The sequence below is a fragment of the Pelodiscus sinensis genome, chromosome 18, assembly GCF_052426305.1.
Source record: "Pelodiscus sinensis isolate ZL-2025 chromosome 18, ASM5242630v1, whole genome shotgun sequence".
Lineage (NCBI taxonomy): Eukaryota > Metazoa > Chordata > Testudines > Trionychidae > Pelodiscus > Pelodiscus sinensis.
Window position 1 is genome coordinate 28,792,611 of NC_143069.1, and position 19,005 is coordinate 28,811,615.

The 19,005-nt window shown below is 55.4% G+C and overlaps 1 protein-coding gene across 2 annotated transcripts in view; it reads left to right on the forward strand.

Moving 5' to 3' along the window:
- LOC102454964 (uncharacterized) overlaps positions 1-19,005 on the forward strand; it is a 112,955-nt gene that overhangs the window by 91,896 nt on the left and 2,054 nt on the right. For both annotated transcript variants that reach the window (XM_089770039.1, XM_089770040.1), the window contains 14 exons: positions 894-920; positions 1,653-1,688; positions 3,671-3,697; positions 5,212-5,238; positions 6,808-6,834; positions 7,574-7,609; positions 9,146-9,172; positions 10,686-10,712; positions 12,282-12,308; positions 13,048-13,083; positions 14,620-14,646; positions 16,161-16,187; positions 17,757-17,783; positions 18,523-18,558. In XM_089770039.1, the coding sequence (XP_089626165.1) occupies positions 894-920; positions 1,653-1,688; positions 3,671-3,697; positions 5,212-5,238; positions 6,808-6,834; positions 7,574-7,609; positions 9,146-9,172; positions 10,686-10,712; positions 12,282-12,308; positions 13,048-13,083; positions 14,620-14,646; positions 16,161-16,187; positions 17,757-17,783; positions 18,523-18,558 (414 nt within the window). The remainder of the gene's footprint in view (positions 1-893; positions 921-1,652; positions 1,689-3,670; positions 3,698-5,211; positions 5,239-6,807; positions 6,835-7,573; positions 7,610-9,145; positions 9,173-10,685; positions 10,713-12,281; positions 12,309-13,047; positions 13,084-14,619; positions 14,647-16,160; positions 16,188-17,756; positions 17,784-18,522; positions 18,559-19,005) is intronic.

Below are 19,005 nucleotides of genomic sequence, written 5' to 3' on the forward strand. Positions count from 1 at the left end.
CTGAGTGAGGAGCCTACAAGGCAAACTGTGACAAAGATAAGGGTTTACATGACAAATTGTGACAGACTAGGAGTCTCCATGAAGTTGAGATAAGAGGCATTGTAAGGGTCTTGATCAGAGTTAAGATGATTTCTCTCTGTTACAGGGTGAGAGGCCTGGAAAACTTTTAACCCTGACAGCAGTTTTCTTTTAGAGAGTTTTGATTTCCTGCACAAACCCCCGTTAGACACAATTGGAGTTATTTGATTTTTCTCCCACAGCAGCTCACTCAGCATCAGCCTCAATGATACCGGGTATATTTAATGCACATGGTTCTGTGGGGTATAGTGAGGGACTGGGAAAACTAGCACAGCAATTCTGTAACTGCCTGAATTCTGACCTGCAAAACCCCTCCTGTCCCGGAGCTGGGATTCCCATGTGCACACGGCTCTGCTGTTGCCTTTAACCTCCCCCCAGCAGCACCCTGCTACCCCAGCACTGGGCTCACTGTCCCAGAGCCCAGCCCCAAACTCTCAATCCTGCCCTGCAGCTAGGCTCTGCCATCCGTACAATTGCAGGGAACTCTGATGCAGCCACAGGCCCCCTGAAACCCAGATCCCACCTGCCAAGCAGTGTGGCTGGGATATAGGGGCAGTGGCTCAGAAGAGCTGCCCGAGTCCATACCCAGGAGGTTTGGGTGGGTTTATATTTCAGTAGCTGGCACAAGCTGCTGCACCTGGTACCCAGCCTCACTGCTGCTCTCAGGACCCTGGTCAAACTCTCCTCTACTTGCCCAAGCTGTGAAGCTCTCTCCCAGCTGTCACACAGATGAACCCAGAGCTGGGACCAGCCACATGTGACTGCTCGGAATGACTCATGCTGAACCCAAACTGGTCTCCCTCTTCTCTCCACAGAGCACCTGAAGCTGAACTGGACAGTTGGTAAGTTCACCCACCTCTCCAGTGGAGGCCCTGGACAAAGGTTCCCAGCAGCACCCAGGGCTGAGCAGATTCTGAAACCTCCACTCCACAGGGCAGGCCTGATGTGCAGTTTGGGCCAAAGTCAGAGTCACATCAATCACCCTGGTCCCAGTACAGCGCTCTGAGCTGTGTGCAGGATGCCGTACGCAGAGTTATCCGCTCTCTTGCCTGGTTAGAAAAGCAGGTGTCACCTGCCTTTAGCAGACTAGTGCCAGTCACATTGCTCTGGTGCAGGACAAGGGGGTCAGCTGCTTTCTAGAGATGCTGCTGCAGCGCAGCCTCTGCTAGGCCATTTCACAGAACGTGGCTCACGTTCTCTGCTTTGTTGCCAACGCCAGCTGTCAGATGTGAGCCCAGTCGCCACCCCCTAGTTTTACATGGAGCGCATTGATTTCCAAGGGCTGATAGTAACATGGGCAAGGATTTCCCCTGAGACAGATGGGATGAGTGTGTCAGAGCTGTATTGGGATCCAGACTCACATCTGCCCTCATGGTTAGATGGTTTGCCAGTGCCAGGGCTCCTGCATCTTGGTGCGTATCACTAAGTGCCTGCCCCACTGTTGGGAAAGCTGCTGGCTCTTGCTCTGAGGACGGGACTCTGGCTGTGGGTGTCCGTAACTAACCATGGTCATTTTGGGGCACAGGCCCTCACCCAGCGCGATTCTGTATCTATATGTTATCTTCCCATTTCAGAGTCAAAGGAGAATGAGATCAAGCAGCTGAAATCAGGTACCTGGATAATGGCTAGTGAATATGTCTTCATGTCTTCATGCTCTAACCCAATGGCAAAATCCCTATACCCATGCATGGACTGCAGTCACTTCCTGATCATCTCCCTCTGCCCTGGAAATATTCACACGCTGCTGGGTTGGCAGCTCACATTTCAGTATCAACCTCAATGATGCTGAGTGTATTTAATGTCCATGGATCAGTGGGGTATAGGGAGGGGCTGGGGAAAGTTCTACACCAATTCTGGAAGGCTGTGTCTACATTGGCACCCTTTTCCGGAAAAGGGATGCTAATGAGACACTTCGGAATTGCAAATGCCGCGGAGATTTAAATTTTCCCCGCGGCATTTGCATGAACATGGCTGCCGCTTTTTTCCGGCTCGGAGCTTTGCCGAAAAAAGCGCGAGTCTATACAGGGATCTTTTGGAAAATAAAGCCTTTTCCGGAAGATCCCTTATTCCTGTTTTTAAGAGGAATAAGGGATCTTCCGGAAAAGGCTTTATTTTCCAAAAGATCCCTGTCTAGACTGGCGCTTTTTTCCAGCAAAGCCCCGAGCTGGAAAAAAGCGGTAGCCATGTTCATGCAAATGCCACAGGAAAAATATAAATCCCCGCGGCATTTGCAATTCTGAAGTGTCTCATTAGCATCCCTTTTCCGGAAAAGGGTGCCAATGTAGACACAGCCCGATTGTCTGAATTCTGATCTGCAAAACCCCTACTGCCTCTGAGCTGGGATTCCCATGTGCACACAGCTCTACTGTTGCCCTTCAACCTCTACCAGCAGCACCCTGCTATCCCAGCCCTTGGCTCACTGTTCCCAGAGACCTGCCCAAGACTCTCAATCCTGCCCGGTAGCTAGGCTGTGCCAGCTGTACAACTGCAGGGAACTCCGAAGCAGTCACAGGCCCCCTGAAAGCCAGATCCCGCCTGCCAAGCATCAGCTGCTTTGCCATGCTTAGTGCTGCCCAGGGCTCTGCATGGGGTCCTCTGCACAGCCTGTCCTTGAACTACCTGGAGTCACTGCCTGTAGGCCCCAGCTGGACCAGCTCCAGGGTCCTCCCCCAACCCCAGTTCCATTGCATCTCTCAGTTCCCACCCACAGCTTCCCTGCTAGCCCAGCCCTCAGCTCCTCTGTCCTGCCCTGATTTCCCCTTCTAGGCTAGGCCTGGGCTTCCCCTGCTCTGTAAGGGCTCTGTGCTGTGCGCTCTCAGGAGCCCATCAGCCACTTTTTTCCATTAGGAGTGGAGGGATGGGCAGTAAATCCAGGGCCACGCAGGCCCACGGGGCCCTTCCCCAGAGAAGCTCCTGCCAGCCACTGAGCCCAGAGACGCCCATTTATGCCAATGACACCACACCGGGATTGCCCGGCACAGAAATGGGCCGTCTGAGGCTGGGTGACAGGCAGCAGCTCTAAGGCCTCTCTGCAGGTGAGACGTGCTCTGGTGTGAGGCTCCCTCCCCTCATTCCGTGCGGGGCAGCAGTGGGGCAGGGGCTGCTCCCAAGAGTAATTCTGGGCTCTGTGCAAGAGCTGCGGTGGGACCCGATCTGTTGTTCTGACCTTTCTCTGGCCCGCGCTGCCAGTTCTCAGAGCTGGACTCACGGGGTGTGTTTCTGCCGCAGCTGGGAGTGAGTTTCCCAGCCCAGGGAAAGAGACACTCCCTGATGCTGCTTCAGCCAGCGCCCAACCCTGGCAGCACGACTGGGGGAGCAGGGCCTGCAGCTCAGGGACTGTCCATATATGTAGCCAGGGGGCCCAAGGGGTTTGGCGCTTGAGCAATCAGCCCACTCCCTGTGCACATTGCCCCAGCTGCCCTGCTACTTTCAGGGCAGTGTCCTGAGAGGCGCTACAGCTCATCCCTCTGCCTGAACCCGGAAGCCCCTCCCAGCTGCAGTGCGGGTGAACCCAGACCCTGCAATAAGCCCCTAGCCCCGTGTTCAACATGACACACGCTGACCCCACAATGATCTTGTCTTCTGTCCCCAGACAACCAGACACAGCGTCGGAGGCTGGGTAAGTCCATCCACCTCCCTGTCAGAGCCCCGGGGCGAGGTTCCCAGCCCCAAACTGTGCTGAGCAGGGACAGAAGCACCAACCCTGCCTGGCCGGGCTGAGTGAACAGTTTGGGTGGGGTTACCCTGCCTCTGGTTTTTTCCAGACACGTCCTCGATTTCACTCGTTAAATCTCCGGCCGGCCAGCTCGTTTAAATGGCTAAAAATGCCCGTGATTTTGCGCTGCAAAGGGGATCAGGGTGGCGGCAGTGGCACGTGCCCGTCAAATTGAATGTTCAGAGCCACATGCCCAGATGTTTACAGCTGCTCTGAGCACGCGGCCCAGCACCTAGCGGGAAAAGCGCCAGGCTACGGCCTTAGCAGTGGCTCCGGTGAGACTCAGAGGAGGTCCAATGCGGGGCGGGGCAGGTTTGGCTACTCCTATGGAGTCACCGCCTTACCCTCAACCCTGCTAGCTCATGTACCCAGCTTTGGGGGAGCAAAAGGGCATTGGGTTAGAGCAGGGGGGAGCGATTGCCTGACTGAGGGAGGGAAGGGGTATTTGGTGGTTGGAGAATACTTGGCTCTGCAGGAGGGAACAGACATTGGGATAGAGCAGGGGTTCGGGGGCTTCATGGCTTTGGGAGAGGGGTCGGTGCACTGGGTTAGAGCAGGGGGGTTGTGGGGTGGTTCTGGGGGAGGGCAGGAGCACTGGGTTAGAGCAGGGAACTGGGCGTTAGAACTTCTGGCTTCTTTCCTGTCCTGTCGGTGGGCAGCCTGGTCTGTTGGTTACAATTGGGGGTTCCAGGCTCAGCCCTGTGAGGACTGAGGCAGCTGGTGATTGGTGGGGTGGGCAGGGCAAAGGAAGGGATTCTGGGAAGCAGGATGCCTGGGTTCCTTTTTGTGCCACTTCTCCCATAGTCACCCCAGTCCCACGGCAGCACTGGCAGCTCTCTGCAACAGACACACGGATACCTGCTCTCATGTCTGCTGGTTAGGCAGACAGGTGTCAGCTGGCCTTTGGCAATCCAATGCCAGTCACACTGTTCCAGTGGATCAGGTGGGCCAGCTGGTCTCTGTGGAAGGCTGCAGCAGTGCAGCCTTTTCTGGGCCACTTTCCTGAATGTGGGAATGAGCAAGAGTCCAGACTCAGGTTCCCATGTCCATGCTCAGTTTCCAAGGCCAGATCCAAACTCTGAGTTCCAACCATCTGCAGGTCCATCCCCTAGTTACTCCTGGAGTGCAGAACTTTGACGCTCCAAAGGCCTTCTAGTGACACAAACAAGGAATTCCCCTGAGAGGAAAGGGTTAAGAATCCCACAGCTATTGGGAATCCAGGCACATCTATGGTAGTTACTTTGCAAATCCCTTTTCTGATGCGTGTTTATGACAGTCCAGCTCCTGTCAAAGCTGCTGGCTCCTGCAGTGTGGCTGAAGAGGGGCGGTGTGTGTCTGTCCCTAACCCAGTTATGCTGGGGCACACGGCAGCACAAAATGCTTCTCGTTCTCCAACTATTTTCTCTTCCTTATTTCAGATGAGGAGAAAAAGGCCTTTGAATCTGGTAAGTGGCTAAGCCCCAACTTGATGTCCATCAGCACATTCAGCTGCAACATGATAGAAAAATCCCCTGTGTGATGTATGCACTGAGTCACCTTCAAGATCATTTCCCCTCCCCTGGACAGTAACAGACCCGGCAGCCCAGATTTCAGAACCATTCATAACCGCCATGCATGAACTGAAGGTATCTAGGCAGGCAGGAGTCAGCTATCTCTGCACTGCCCAATGGCTCAGATTACGGGATGTGCATAGAAATGCCCGCCAATGTGCTCCTCTAAGGATGCTGTGTGGATGCTGTGGGGCTGAGCTAAAAGATTCCTATTTTGCTTTCATAAAGGCCTATTTGAAGAGGTCTTTCTGAATAGAAACCCGGTCCTTTTGGTGCGCTCCAGCAGCCCTGACACAGGGCCATCTCCAAGCTACACTTTGGTGGGCTCAGCAACTCACACGCATGGAGGCCGATGTAAGGGGCTGTGTAGACAACCTCTGAGTCGGGGGCAGAGCAGTGTCAATGTGCCAATTCTGAACATGTGTCAATTCTGGTGTTCACTGTGTCTGTTCCCATCTGGGAGCTCCCTGCCTGCACCCAGCTCGGGAGGACACCTGACTCAGTGCCCAGGTGCAGGCTCCACTACCCAAACCCTGGGCAAACCTGGAACTACTAGAGTCCCATGGAACAAAATGTTCCCTGTTATCCCAGCCCTGAACTCCACTGGCCTGTACTTTCCAACTTTCCCCCCTGGCCTGGGCCTCACATGAATGGAGATTGCAAAGGGAGCTCTGAACAGACACACACGCTCAGATAGCTGCCACAGCCCAAAGTGTTCCCCTGAGACCCAGGATAAGCTCTGACCCTGTGTATCTAGGGGCAGGAAGTAAATCCAGAGCCATACGCCCCAGAGAGCCCTGCCCAGCTCAGCTCCTGCCAACCACTGACCCTAGAGTTACACACTTGTGCAGATCAGCCCCACACAGAGATTTGCATGACACAGAAATAGGAGGTTGCAACTGGTCAGGTCTCTTTCTGTGGGATTCGTGTTCTGGTGTGATGCTCCCTCCCTTCATACCCTGCCATGCCAGTACCTGGGGATGCTGCCACTGGGCAATGTGTGGGCTCTCTTTAGGGGCTGATCTTGGACCTTCCCTGTTGTGCATTAACAGCAGCTTTTTTGGGCTGAACCCCTTGCATGCTTCTCCGCTGCAGCTGGGAGCGAACTTCCTAGCTTGGGAAGCCAGACACCCACTGGCTCTGCGTGAGTTGGTGCCCTGGTAGCAGAGTGACCAGAGCAGCAGGGATGCAGCTCAGAGTCGCCATCTGAGTAGCTGCACAGGGTGTCCGAGAAGGCTTCTGATTGAGTAGCCAGCCCACAGCGCTGCCCCTGCCACACCCACGTACTCTGCAACATGTGGTACAAAATGGATGAGGCAGGGCCACTGCCTGCAGCACCACTCCCATTGTGAGGCTCAGGACCAGAGGCAGTGCCCAGGTACCACAGATTGGAATAACCCACCTCCCGCCTCTCAAACCTCCCCTTGCTGAACCATCATGGACTCCTTTTCTCTCTCTCCCCAGAATGCCGGGAGCTGTGTCAGAAGCTGGGTAAGTACATCCACTTCCCCATTAGAGCCCCTGGACAGAGGCTCTGGCCCTCAAATGATGCTGAGCGGATCTAGAAACACCAACAGCGCAGGGCGGGGCTGAGTCAGCAGTTTGGGCTGAAATCAGAGTCACACTGGAGTCACCCCGGTCCCAGCGCAGCCCTATGAGCTCCCTGCAGCAGACTCAGGGTTATTTGCTCTCCTGTGTGGATACAGTCAGGTGTAACCTGGCCTTTCCCAATTCAATGACGAACACATTGTTCTGATGCAGGGAAGGGAGCCAGACAATTTCTATAGGTGGCTGCTGCAGCGCAGGTGCTGCTGGGCCACTGCTAGAACATGGCTCACGTTTCCTTGCTTTATTACCAAGGCCAGATGTCAGATGTGAGCCCCAATCGTCTGCACCCCCATCCTCTAGTTAGCCCTGTAGGACAGAGCATGGGCACCCCAAAGGGTTGTCAGAAATGCAGACAAGGATTTCCCCTGAGACGGAAGGGCTGGGAATGTCAGAGCTGTGTTGGGATCCAGATTCACGTTGGCTAACACGGTTTGATCCCAGGGCACCAGTGTGTTGGCGCGTATCACTAACTGCCAACCGGCAATATCCTAGCAGGCTGCTGGCTCCTGCTCTGACGATGGGATTCTGGCTGTGGGTGTCTGTAACTAACCATGATCACTGTGGGGCACAGGGCCTCACCCAGCACGATTCTGCATCTCAGTCTGTTATCTTCCCATTTCAGAATCTCAGGAGAATGAGATCAAGCGGCTGAAATCAGGTACCTGGATAATGGCTGGTAAACGTGTCTCTGCTTTCATGCTCTAATGCGATAGCAAAATCCCTACACCATGTATGGACTTTGTGATCATCCCCCTCTGCTCTGGAAATATTCACACACTGCAAGGTTGGCAGCTCACATTTCAGTATCATCCTCAATGACGCCGAGTGCATTTAATGCCCATTGATCAGTGGGGAATAGAGAGGGGCTGGGAAAACTTCTACTGCAATTCTGGGACTGTCTGAATTCTGACCCCTACTGCCCCTGAGCTGGGATCCCCATGTGCACTCAGTTCTGCTGTTGCCCGTCGTCCCCCACCAGCAGCAACCTGCTATCCGAGCCCTGAGCTCACTGTCCCCAGAGAGCTGCCTGAGACTCTCAATCCTGCCCTGCATATAGCGGTGTCATTAGGCTCTGCCAGCCTTGCAACTGCAGGGAACTCCGAGGCAGCCACAGGCCCCTTGAAAGCCAGATCTCACCTCCCAAGCATCAGCTGCTTTGCCGTGCTCAGTGCTGCCCAGGGCTCTGCATGGGGTCCTCTGCACAGCCTGTCCTTGAACTACCTGGAGTCACTGCCTGTAGGCCCCAGCTGGACCAGCTCCAGGGTCCTCCCCAAACCCCACTTCCATTGCATCTCTCAGTTCCCACCCACAGCTTCCCTGCTAGCCCAGCCCTCAGCTCCTCTGTCCTGCCCTGATTTCCCCTTCTAGGCTAGGCCTGGGCTTCCCATGCTCTGTAAGGGCTCTGTGCTGTGCGCTCTCAGGAGCCCATCAGCCACTTTTTTCCATTAGGAGTGGAGGGGTGGTCAGTAAATCCAGAGCCACGCAGGCCCACGGGGCCCTTCCCCAGAGAAGCTCCTGCCAACCACTGAGCCCAGAGACGCCCATTTATGCCAATGACACCACACCGGGATTGCCCGGCACAGAAATGGGCCGTCTGAGGCTGGGTGACAGGCAGCAGCTCTAAGGCCTCTCTGCAGGTGAGACGTGCTCTGGTGTGAGGCTCCCTCCCCTCATTCCGTGCGGGGCAGCAGTGGGGCAGGGGCTGCTCCCAAGAGTAATTGTGGGCTCTGTGCAAGAGCTGTGGTGGGACCCGCTCTGTTGTTCTGACCTTTCTCTGGCCGGTGCTGCCAGTTCTCAGAGCCGGGCTCACTGGGTGTGTTTCTGCCACAGCTGGGAGTGAGTTTCCCAGCCCAGGGAAAGAGACACTCCCTGATGCTGCTTCAGCCAGCGCCCAACCCTGGCAGCACGACTGGGGGAGCAGGGCCTGCAGCTCAGGGACTGTCCATATATGTAGCCAGGGGGCCCAAGGGGTTTGGCGCTTGAGCAATCAGCCCACTCCCTGTGCACATTGCCCCAGCTGCCCTGCTACTTTCAGGGCAGTGTCCTGAGAGGCGCTACAGCTCATCCCTCTGCCTGAACCCGGAAGCCCCTCCCAGCTGCAGTGCGGGTGAACCCAGACCCTGCAATAAGCCCCTAGCCCCGTGTTCAACATGACACACGCTGACCCCACAATGATCTTGTCTTCTGTCCCCAGACAACCAGACACAGCGTCGGAGGCTGGGTAAGTCCATCCACCTCCCTGTCAGAGCCCCGGGGCGAGGTTCCCAGCCCCAAACTGTGCTGAGCAGGGACAGAAGCACCAACCCTGCCTGGCCGGGCTGAGTGAACAGTTTGGGTGGGGTTACCCTGCCTCTGGTTTTTTCCAGACACGTCCTCGATTTCACTCGTTAAATCTCCGGCCGGCCAGCTCGTTTAAATGGCTAAAAATGCCCGTGATTTTGCGCTGCAAAGGGGATCAGGGTGGCGGCAGTGGCACGTGCCCGTCAAATTGAATGTTCAGAGCCACATGCCCAGATGTTTACAGCTGCTCTGAGCACGCGGCCCAGCACCTAGCGGGAAAAGCGCCAGGCTACGGCCTTAGCAGTGGCTCCGGTGAGACTCAGAGGAGGTCCAATGCGGGGCGGGGCAGGTTTGGCTACTCCTATGGAGTCACCGCCTTACCCTCAACCCTGCTAGCTCATGTACCCAGCTTTGGGGGAGCAAAAGGGCATTGGGTTAGAGCAGGGGGAGCGATTGCCTGACTGAGGGAGGGAAGGGGTATTTGGTGGTTGGAGAATACTTGGCTCTGCAGGAGGGAACAGACATTGGGATAGAGCAGGGGTTCGGGGGCTTCATGGCTTTGGGAGAGGGGTCGGTGCACTGGGTTAGAGCAGGGGGGTTGTGGGGTGGTTCTGGGGGAGGGCAGGAGCACTGGGTTAGAGCAGGGAACTGGGCGTTAGAACTTCTGGCTTCTTTCCTGTCCTGTCGGTGGGCAGCCTGGTCTGTTGGTTACAATTGGGGGTTCCAGGCTCAGCCCTGTGAGGACTGAGGCAGCTGGTGATTGGTGGGGTGGGCAGGGCAAAGGAAGGGATTCTGGGAAGCAGGATGCCTGGGTTCCTTTTTGTGCCACTTCTCCCATAGTCACCCCAGTCCCACGGCAGCACTGGCAGCTCTCTGCAACAGACACACGGATACCTGCTCTCATGTCTGCTGGTTAGGCAGACAGGTGTCAGCTGGCCTTTGGCAATCCAATGCCAGTCACACTGTTCCAGTGGATCAGGTGGGCCAGCTGGTCTCTGTGGAAGGCTGCAGCAGTGCAGCCTTTTCTGGGCCACTTTCCTGAATGTGGGAATGAGCAAGAGTCCAGACTCAGGTTCCCATGTCCATGCTCAGTTTCCAAGGCCAGATCCAAACTCTGAGTTCCAACCATCTGCAGGTCCATCCCCTAGTTACTCCTGGAGTGCAGAACTTTGACGCTCCAAAGGCCTTCTAGTGACACAAACAAGGAATTCCCCTGAGAGGAAAGGGTTAAGAATCCCACAGCTATTGGGAATCCAGGCACATCTATGGTAGTTACTTTGCAAATCCCTTTTCTGATGCGTGTTTATGACAGTCCAGCTCCTGTCAAAGCTGCTGGCTCCTGCAGTGTGGCTGAAGAGGGGCGGTGTGTGTCTGTCCCTAACCCAGTTATGCTGGGGCACACGGCAGCACAAAATGCTTCTCGTTCTCCAACTATTTTCTCTTCCTTATTTCAGATGAGGAGAAAAAGGCCTTTGAATCTGGTAAGTGGCTAAGCCCCAACTTGATGTCCATCAGCACATTCAGCTGCAACATGATAGAAAAATCCCCTGTGTGATGTATGCACTGAGTCACCTTCAAGATCATTTCCCCTCCCCTGGACAGTAACAGACCCGGCAGCCCAGATTTCAGAACCATTCATAACCGCCATGCATGAACTGAAGGTATCTAGGCAGGCAGGAGTCAGCTATCTCTGCACTGCCCAATGGCTCAGATTACGGGATGTGCATAGAAATGCCCGCCAATGTGCTCCTCTAAGGATGCTGTGTGGATGCTGTGGGGCTGAGCTAAAAGATTCCTATTTTGCTTTCATAAAGGCCTATTTGAAGAGGTCTTTCTGAATAGAAACCCGGTCCTTTTGGTGCGCTCCAGCAGCCCTGACACAGGGCCATCTCCAAGCTACACTTTGGTGGGCTCAGCAACTCACACGCATGGAGGCCGATGTAAGGGGCTGTGTAGACAACCTCTGAGTCGGGGGCAGAGCAGTGTCAATGTGCCAATTCTGAACATGTGTCAATTCTGGTGTTCACTGTGTCTGTTCCCATCTGGGAGCTCCCTGCCTGCACCCAGCTCGGGAGGACACCTGACTCAGTGCCCAGGTGCAGGCTCCACTACCCAAACCCTGGGCAAACCTGGAACTACTAGAGTCCCATGGAACAAAATGTTCCCTGTTATCCCAGCCCTGAACTCCACTGGCCTGTACTTTCCAACTTTCCCCCCTGGCCTGGGCCTCACATGAATGGAGATTGCAAAGGGAGCTCTGAACAGACACACACGCTCAGATAGCTGCCACAGCCCAAAGTGTTCCCCTGAGACCCAGGATAAGCTCTGACCCTGTGTATCTAGGGGCAGGAAGTAAATCCAGAGCCATACGCCCCAGAGAGCCCTGCCCAGCTCAGCTCCTGCCAACCACTGACCCTAGAGTTACACACTTGTGCAGATCAGCCCCACACAGAGATTTGCATGACACAGAAATAGGAGGTTGCAACTGGTCAGGTCTCTTTCTGTGGGATTCGTGTTCTGGTGTGATGCTCCCTCCCTTCATACCCTGCCATGCCAGTACCTGGGGATGCTGCCACTGGGCAATGTGTGGGCTCTCTTTAGGGGCTGATCTTGGACCTTCCCTGTTGTGCATTAACAGCAGCTTTTTTGGGCTGAACCCCTTGCATGCTTCTCCGCTGCAGCTGGGAGCGAACTTCCTAGCTTGGGAAGCCAGACACCCACTGGCTCTGCGTGAGTTGGTGCCCTGGTAGCAGAGTGACCAGAGCAGCAGGGATGCAGCTCAGAGTCGCCATCTGAGTAGCTGCACAGGGTGTCCGAGAAGGCTTCTGATTGAGTAGCCAGCCCACAGCGCTGCCCCTGCCACACCCACGTACTCTGCAACATGTGGTACAAAATGGATGAGGCAGGGCCACTGCCTGCAGCACCACTCCCATTGTGAGGCTCAGGACCAGAGGCAGTGCCCAGGTACCACAGATTGGAATAACCCACCTCCCGCCTCTCAAACCTCCCCTTGCTGAACCATCATGGACTCCTTTTCTCTCTCTCCCCAGAATGCCGGGAGCTGTGTCAGAAGCTGGGTAAGTACATCCACTTCCCCATTAGAGCCCCTGGACAGAGGCTCTGGCCCTCAAATGATGCTGAGCGGATCTAGAAACACCAACAGCGCAGGGCGGGGCTGAGTCAGCAGTTTGGGCTGAAATCAGAGTCACACTGGAGTCACCCCGGTCCCAGCGCAGCCCTATGAGCTCCCTGCAGCAGACTCAGGGTTATTTGCTCTCCTGTGTGGATACAGTCAGGTGTAACCTGGCCTTTCCCAATTCAATGACGAACACATTGTTCTGATGCAGGGAAGGGAGCCAGACAATTTCTATAGGTGGCTGCTGCAGCGCAGGTGCTGCTGGGCCACTGCTAGAACATGGCTCACGTTTCCTTGCTTTATTACCAAGGCCAGATGTCAGATGTGAGCCCCAATCGTCTGCACCCCCATCCTCTAGTTAGCCCTGTAGGACAGAGCATGGGCACCCCAAAGGGTTGTCAGAAATGCAGACAAGGATTTCCCCTGAGACGGAAGGGCTGGGAATGTCAGAGCTGTGTTGGGATCCAGATTCACGTTGGCTAACACGGTTTGATCCCAGGGCACCAGTGTGTTGGCGCGTATCACTAACTGCCAACCGGCAATATCCTAGCAGGCTGCTGGCTCCTGCTCTGACGATGGGATTCTGGCTGTGGGTGTCTGTAACTAACCATGATCACTGTGGGGCACAGGGCCTCACCCAGCACGATTCTGCATCTCAGTCTGTTATCTTCCCATTTCAGAATCTCAGGAGAATGAGATCAAGCGGCTGAAATCAGGTACCTGGATAATGGCTGGTAAACGTGTCTCTGCTTTCATGCTCTAATGCGATAGCAAAATCCCTACACCATGTATGGACTTTGTGATCATCCCCCTCTGCTCTGGAAATATTCACACACTGCAAGGTTGGCAGCTCACATTTCAGTATCATCCTCAATGACGCCGAGTGCATTTAATGCCCATTGATCAGTGGGGAATAGAGAGGGGCTGGGAAAACTTCTACTGCAATTCTGGGACTGTCTGAATTCTGACCCCTACTGCCCCTGAGCTGGGATCCCCATGTGCACTCAGTTCTGCTGTTGCCCGTCGTCCCCCACCAGCAGCAACCTGCTATCCGAGCCCTGAGCTCACTGTCCCCAGAGAGCTGCCTGAGACTCTCAATCCTGCCCTGCATATAGCGGTGTCATTAGGCTCTGCCAGCCTTGCAACTGCAGGGAACTCCGAGGCAGCCACAGGCCCCTTGAAAGCCAGATCTCACCTCCCAAGCATAAGCTGCTTTGCCGTGCTCAGTGCTGCCCAGGGCTCTGCATGGGGTCCTCTGCACAGCCTGTCCTTGAACTACCTGGAGTCACTGCCTGTAGGCCCCAGCTGGACCAGCTCCAGGGTCCTCCCCAAACCCCACTTCCATTGCATCTCTCAGTTCCCACCCACAGCTTCCCTGCTAGCCCAGCCCTCAGCTCCTCTGTCCTGCCCTGATTTCCCCTTCTAGGCTAGGCCTGGGCTTCCCATGCTCTGTAAGGGCTCTGTGCTGTGCGCTCTCAGGAGCCCATCAGCCACTTTTTTCCATTAGGAGTGGAGGGGTGGTCAGTAAATCCAGGGCCACGCAGGCCCACGGGGCCCTTCCCCAGAGAAGCTCCTGCCAACCACTGAGCCCAGAGACGCCCATTTATGCCAATGACACCACACCGGGATTGCCCGGCACAGAAATGGGCCGTCTGAGGCTGGGTGACAGGCAGCAGCTCTAAGGCCTCTCTGCAGGTGAGACGTGCTCTGGTGTGAGGCTCCCTCCCCTCATTCCGTGCGGGGCAGCAGTGGGGCAGGGGCTGCTCCCAAGAGTAATTGTGGGCTCTGTGCAAGAGCTGTGGTGGGACCCGCTCTGTTGTTCTGACCTTTCTCTGGCCGGTGCTGCCAGTTCTCAGAGCCGGGCTCACTGGGTGTGTTTCTGCCACAGCTGGGAGTGAGTTTCCCAGCCCAGGGAAAGAGACACTCCCTGATGCTGCTTCAGCCAGCGCCCAACCCTGGCAGCACGACTGGGGGAGCAGGGCCTGCAGCTCAGGGACTGTCCATATATGTAGCCAGGGGGCCCAAGGGGTTTGGCGCTTGAGCAATCAGCCCACTCCCTGTGCACATTGCCCCAGCTGCCCTGCTACTTTCAGGGCAGTGTCCTGAGAGGCGCTACAGCTCATCCCTCTGCCTGAACCCGGAAGCCCCTCCCAGCTGCAGTGCGGGTGAACCCAGACCCTGCAATAAGCCCCTAGCCCCGTGTTCAACATGACACACGCTGACCCCACAATGATCTTGTCTTCTGTCCCCAGACAACCAGACACAGCGTCGGAGGCTGGGTAAGTCCATCCACCTCCCTGTCAGAGCCCCGGGGCGAGGTTCCCAGCCCCAAACTGTGCTGAGCAGGGACAGAAGCACCAACCCTGCCTGGCCGGGCTGAGTGAACAGTTTGGGTGGGGTTACCCTGCCTCTGGTTTTTTCCAGACACGTCCTCGATTTCACTCGTTAAATCTCCGGCCGGCCAGCTCGTTTAAATGGCTAAAAATGCCCGTGATTTTGCGCTGCAAAGGGGATCAGGGTGGCGGCAGTGGCACGTGCCCGTCAAATTGAATGTTCAGAGCCACATGCCCAGATGTTTACAGCTGCTCTGAGCACGCGGCCCAGCACCTAGCGGGAAAAGCGCCAGGCTACGGCCTTAGCAGTGGCTCCGGTGAGACTCAGAGGAGGTCCAATGCGGGGCGGGGCAGGTTTGGCTACTCCTATGGAGTCACCGCCTTACCCTCAACCCTGCTAGCTCATGTACCCAGCTTTGGGGGAGCAAAAGGGCATTGGGTTAGAGCAGGGGGGAGCGATTGCCTGACTGAGGGAGGGAAGGGGTATTTGGTGGTTGGAGAATACTTGGCTCTGCAGGAGGGAACAGACATTGGGATAGAGCAGGGGTTCGGGGGCTTCATGGCTTTGGGAGAGGGGTCGGTGCACTGGGTTAGAGCAGGGGGGTTGTGGGGTGGTTCTGGGGGAGGGCAGGAGCACTGGGTTAGAGCAGGGAACTGGGCGTTAGAACTTCTGGCTTCTTTCCTGTCCTGTCGGTGGGCAGCCTGGTCTGTTGGTTACAATTGGGGGTTCCAGGCTCAGCCCTGTGAGGACTGAGGCAGCTGGTGATTGGTGGGGTGGGCAGGGCAAAGGAAGGGATTCTGGGAAGCAGGATGCCTGGGTTCCTTTTTGTGCCACTTCTCCCATAGTCACCCCAGTCCCACGGCAGCACTGGCAGCTCTCTGCAACAGACACACGGATACCTGCTCTCATGTCTGCTGGTTAGGCAGACAGGTGTCAGCTGGCCTTTGGCAATCCAATGCCAGTCACACTGTTCCAGTGGATCAGGTGGGCCAGCTGGTCTCTGTGGAAGGCTGCAGCAGTGCAGCCTTTTCTGGGCCACTTTCCTGAATGTGGGAATGAGCAAGAGTCCAGACTCAGGTTCCCATGTCCATGCTCAGTTTCCAAGGCCAGATCCAAACTCTGAGTTCCAACCATCTGCAGGTCCATCCCCTAGTTACTCCTGGAGTGCAGAACTTTGACGCTCCAAAGGCCTTCTAGTGACACAAACAAGGAATTCCCCTGAGAGGAAAGGGTTAAGAATCCCACAGCTATTGGGAATCCAGGCACATCTATGGTAGTTACTTTGCAAATCCCTTTTCTGATGCGTGTTTATGACAGTCCAGCTCCTGTCAAAGCTGCTGGCTCCTGCAGTGTGGCTGAAGAGGGGCGGTGTGTGTCTGTCCCTAACCCAGTTATGCTGGGGCACACGGCAGCACAAAATGCTTCTCGTTCTCCAACTATTTTCTCTTCCTTATTTCAGATGAGGAGAAAAAGGCCCTTGAATCTGGTAAGTGGCTAAGCCCCAACTTGATGTCCATCAGCACATTCAGCTGCAACATGATAGAAAAATCCCCTGTGTGATGTATGCACTGAGTCACCTTCAAGATCATTTCCCCTCCCCTGGACAGTAACAGACCCGGCAGCCCAGATTTCAGAACCATTCATAACCGCCATGCATGAACTGAAGGTATCTAGGCAGGCAGGAGTCAGCTATCTCTGCACTGCCCAATGGCTCAGATTACGGGATGTGCATAGAAATGCCCGCCAATGTGCTCCTCTAAGGATGCTGTGTGGATGCTGTGGGGCTGAGCTAAAAGATTCCTATTTTGCTTTCATAAAGGCCTATTTGAAGAGGTCTTTCTGAATAGAAACCCGGTCCTTTTGGTGCGCTCCAGCAGCCCTGACACAGGGCCATCTCCAAGCTACACTTTGGTGGGCTCAGCAACTCACACGCATGGAGGCCGATGTAAGGGGCTGTGTAGACAACCTCTGAGTCGGGGGCAGAGCAGTGTCAATGTGTCAATTCTGAACATGTGTCAATTCTGGTGTTCACTGTGTCTGTTCCCATCTGGGAGCTCCCTGCCTGCACCCAGCTCGGGAGGACACCTGACTCAGTGCCCAGGTGCAGGCCCAGCTACCCAAACCCTGCGCAAACCTGGAACTACTAGTGTCCCATGGAACAAAATGTTCCCTGTTATCGCAGCCCTGAACTCCACTGGCCTGTACTTTCCAACTTTCCTCCCTGGCCTGGGCCTCACATGAATGGAGATTGCAAAGGGAGCTCTGAACAGACACACATGCTCAAATAGCTGCCACAGCCCAAAGTGTTCCCCTGAGACCCAGGATAAGCTCTGACCCTGTGTATCTAGGGGCAGGAAGTAAATCCAGAGCCATACGCCCCAGAGAGCCCTGCCCAGCTCAGCTCCTGCCGACCACTGACCCTAGAGTTACACACTTGTGCAGATCAGCCCCACACAGAGATTTACATGACACAGAAATAGGAGGTTGCAACTGGTCAGGTCTCTTTCTGTGGGATTCGTGTTCTGGTGTGATGCTCCCTCCCTTCATACCCTGCCATGCCAGTACCTGGGGATGCTGCCACTGGGCAATGTGTGGGCTCTCTTTAGGGGCTGATCTTGGACCTTCCCTGTTGTGCATTAACAGCAGCTTTTTTGGGCTGAACCCCTTGCATGCTTCTCCGCTGCAGCTGGGAGCGAACTTCCTAGCTTGGGAAGCCAGACACCCACTGGCTCTGCGTGAGTTGGTGCCCTGGTAGCAGAGTGACCAGAGCAGCAGGGATGCAGCTCAGAGTCGCCATCTGAGTAGCTGCACAGGGTGTCCGAGAAGGCTTCTGATTGAGTAGCCAGCCCACAGCGCTGCCCCTGCCACACCCACGTACTCTGCAACGTGTGGTACAAAATGGATGAGGCAGGGCCACTGCCTGCAGCACCACTCCCATTGTGAGGCTCAGGACCAGAGGCAGTGCCCAGGTACCACAGATTGGAATAACCCACCTCCCGCCTCTCAAACCTCCCCTTGCTGAACCATCATGGACTCCTTTTCTCTCTCTCCCCAGAATGCCGGGAGCTGTGTCAGAAGCTGGGTAAGTACATCCACTTCCCCATTAGAGCCCCTGGACAGAGGCTCTGGCCCTCAAATGATGCTGAGCGGATCTAGAAACACCAACAGCGCAGGGCGGGGCTGAGTCAGCAGTTTGGGCTGAAATCAGAGTCACACTGGAGTCACCCCGGTCCCAGCGCAGCCCTATGAGCTCCCTGCAGCAGACTCAGGGTTATTTGCTCTCCTGTGTGGATACAGTCAGGTGTAACCTGGCCTTTCCCAATTCAATGACGAACACATTGTTCTGATGCAGGGAAGGGAGCCAGACAATTTCTATAGGTGGCTGCTGCAGCGCAGGTGCTGCTGGGCCACTGCTAGAACATGGCTCACGTTTCCTTGCTTTATTACCAAGGCCAGATGTCAGATGTGAGCCCCAATCGTCTGCACCCCCATCCTCTAGTTAGCCCTGTAGGACAGAGCATGGGCACCCCAAAGGGTTGTCAGAAATGCAGACAAGGATTTCCTCTGGGATGGAAGGGCTGGGAATGTCAGAGCTGTGTTGGGATCCAGATTCACGTTGGCTAACACGGTTTGATCCCAGGGCACCAGTGTGTTGGCGCGTATCACTAACTGCCAACCGGCAATATCCTAGCAGGCTGCTGGCTCCTGCTCTGACGATGGGATTCTGGCTGTGGGTGTCTGTAACTAACCATAATCACTGTGAGGTTCGGGGCCTCACCCAGCACGATTCTGCATCTCAGTCTGTTATCTTCCCATTTCAGAATCTCAGGAGAATGAGATCAAGCGGCTGAAATCAGGTACCTGGATAATGGCTGGTAAACGTGTCTCTGCTTTCATGCTCTAATGCGATAGCAAAATCCCCACACCATGTATGGACTTTGTGATCATCCCCCTCTGCTCTGGAAATATTCACACACTGCAGGGTTGGCAGCTCACATTTCAGTATCATCCTCAATGACACCGAGTGCATTTAATGCCCATTGATCAGTGGGGAATAGAGAGGGGCTGGGAAAACTTCTACAGCAATTCTGGGACTGTCTGAATTCTGACCCCTACTGCCCCTGAGCTGGGATCCCCATGTGCACTCAGTTCTGCTGTTGCCCGTCGTCCCCCACCAGCAGCACCCTGCTATCCCAGCCCTGAGCTCACTGTCCCCAGAGACCTGCCTGAGACTCTCAATCCTGCCCTGCATATAGAGGTGGAATTAGGCTCTGCCAGCCTTGCAACTTCAGGAAACTCCGAGG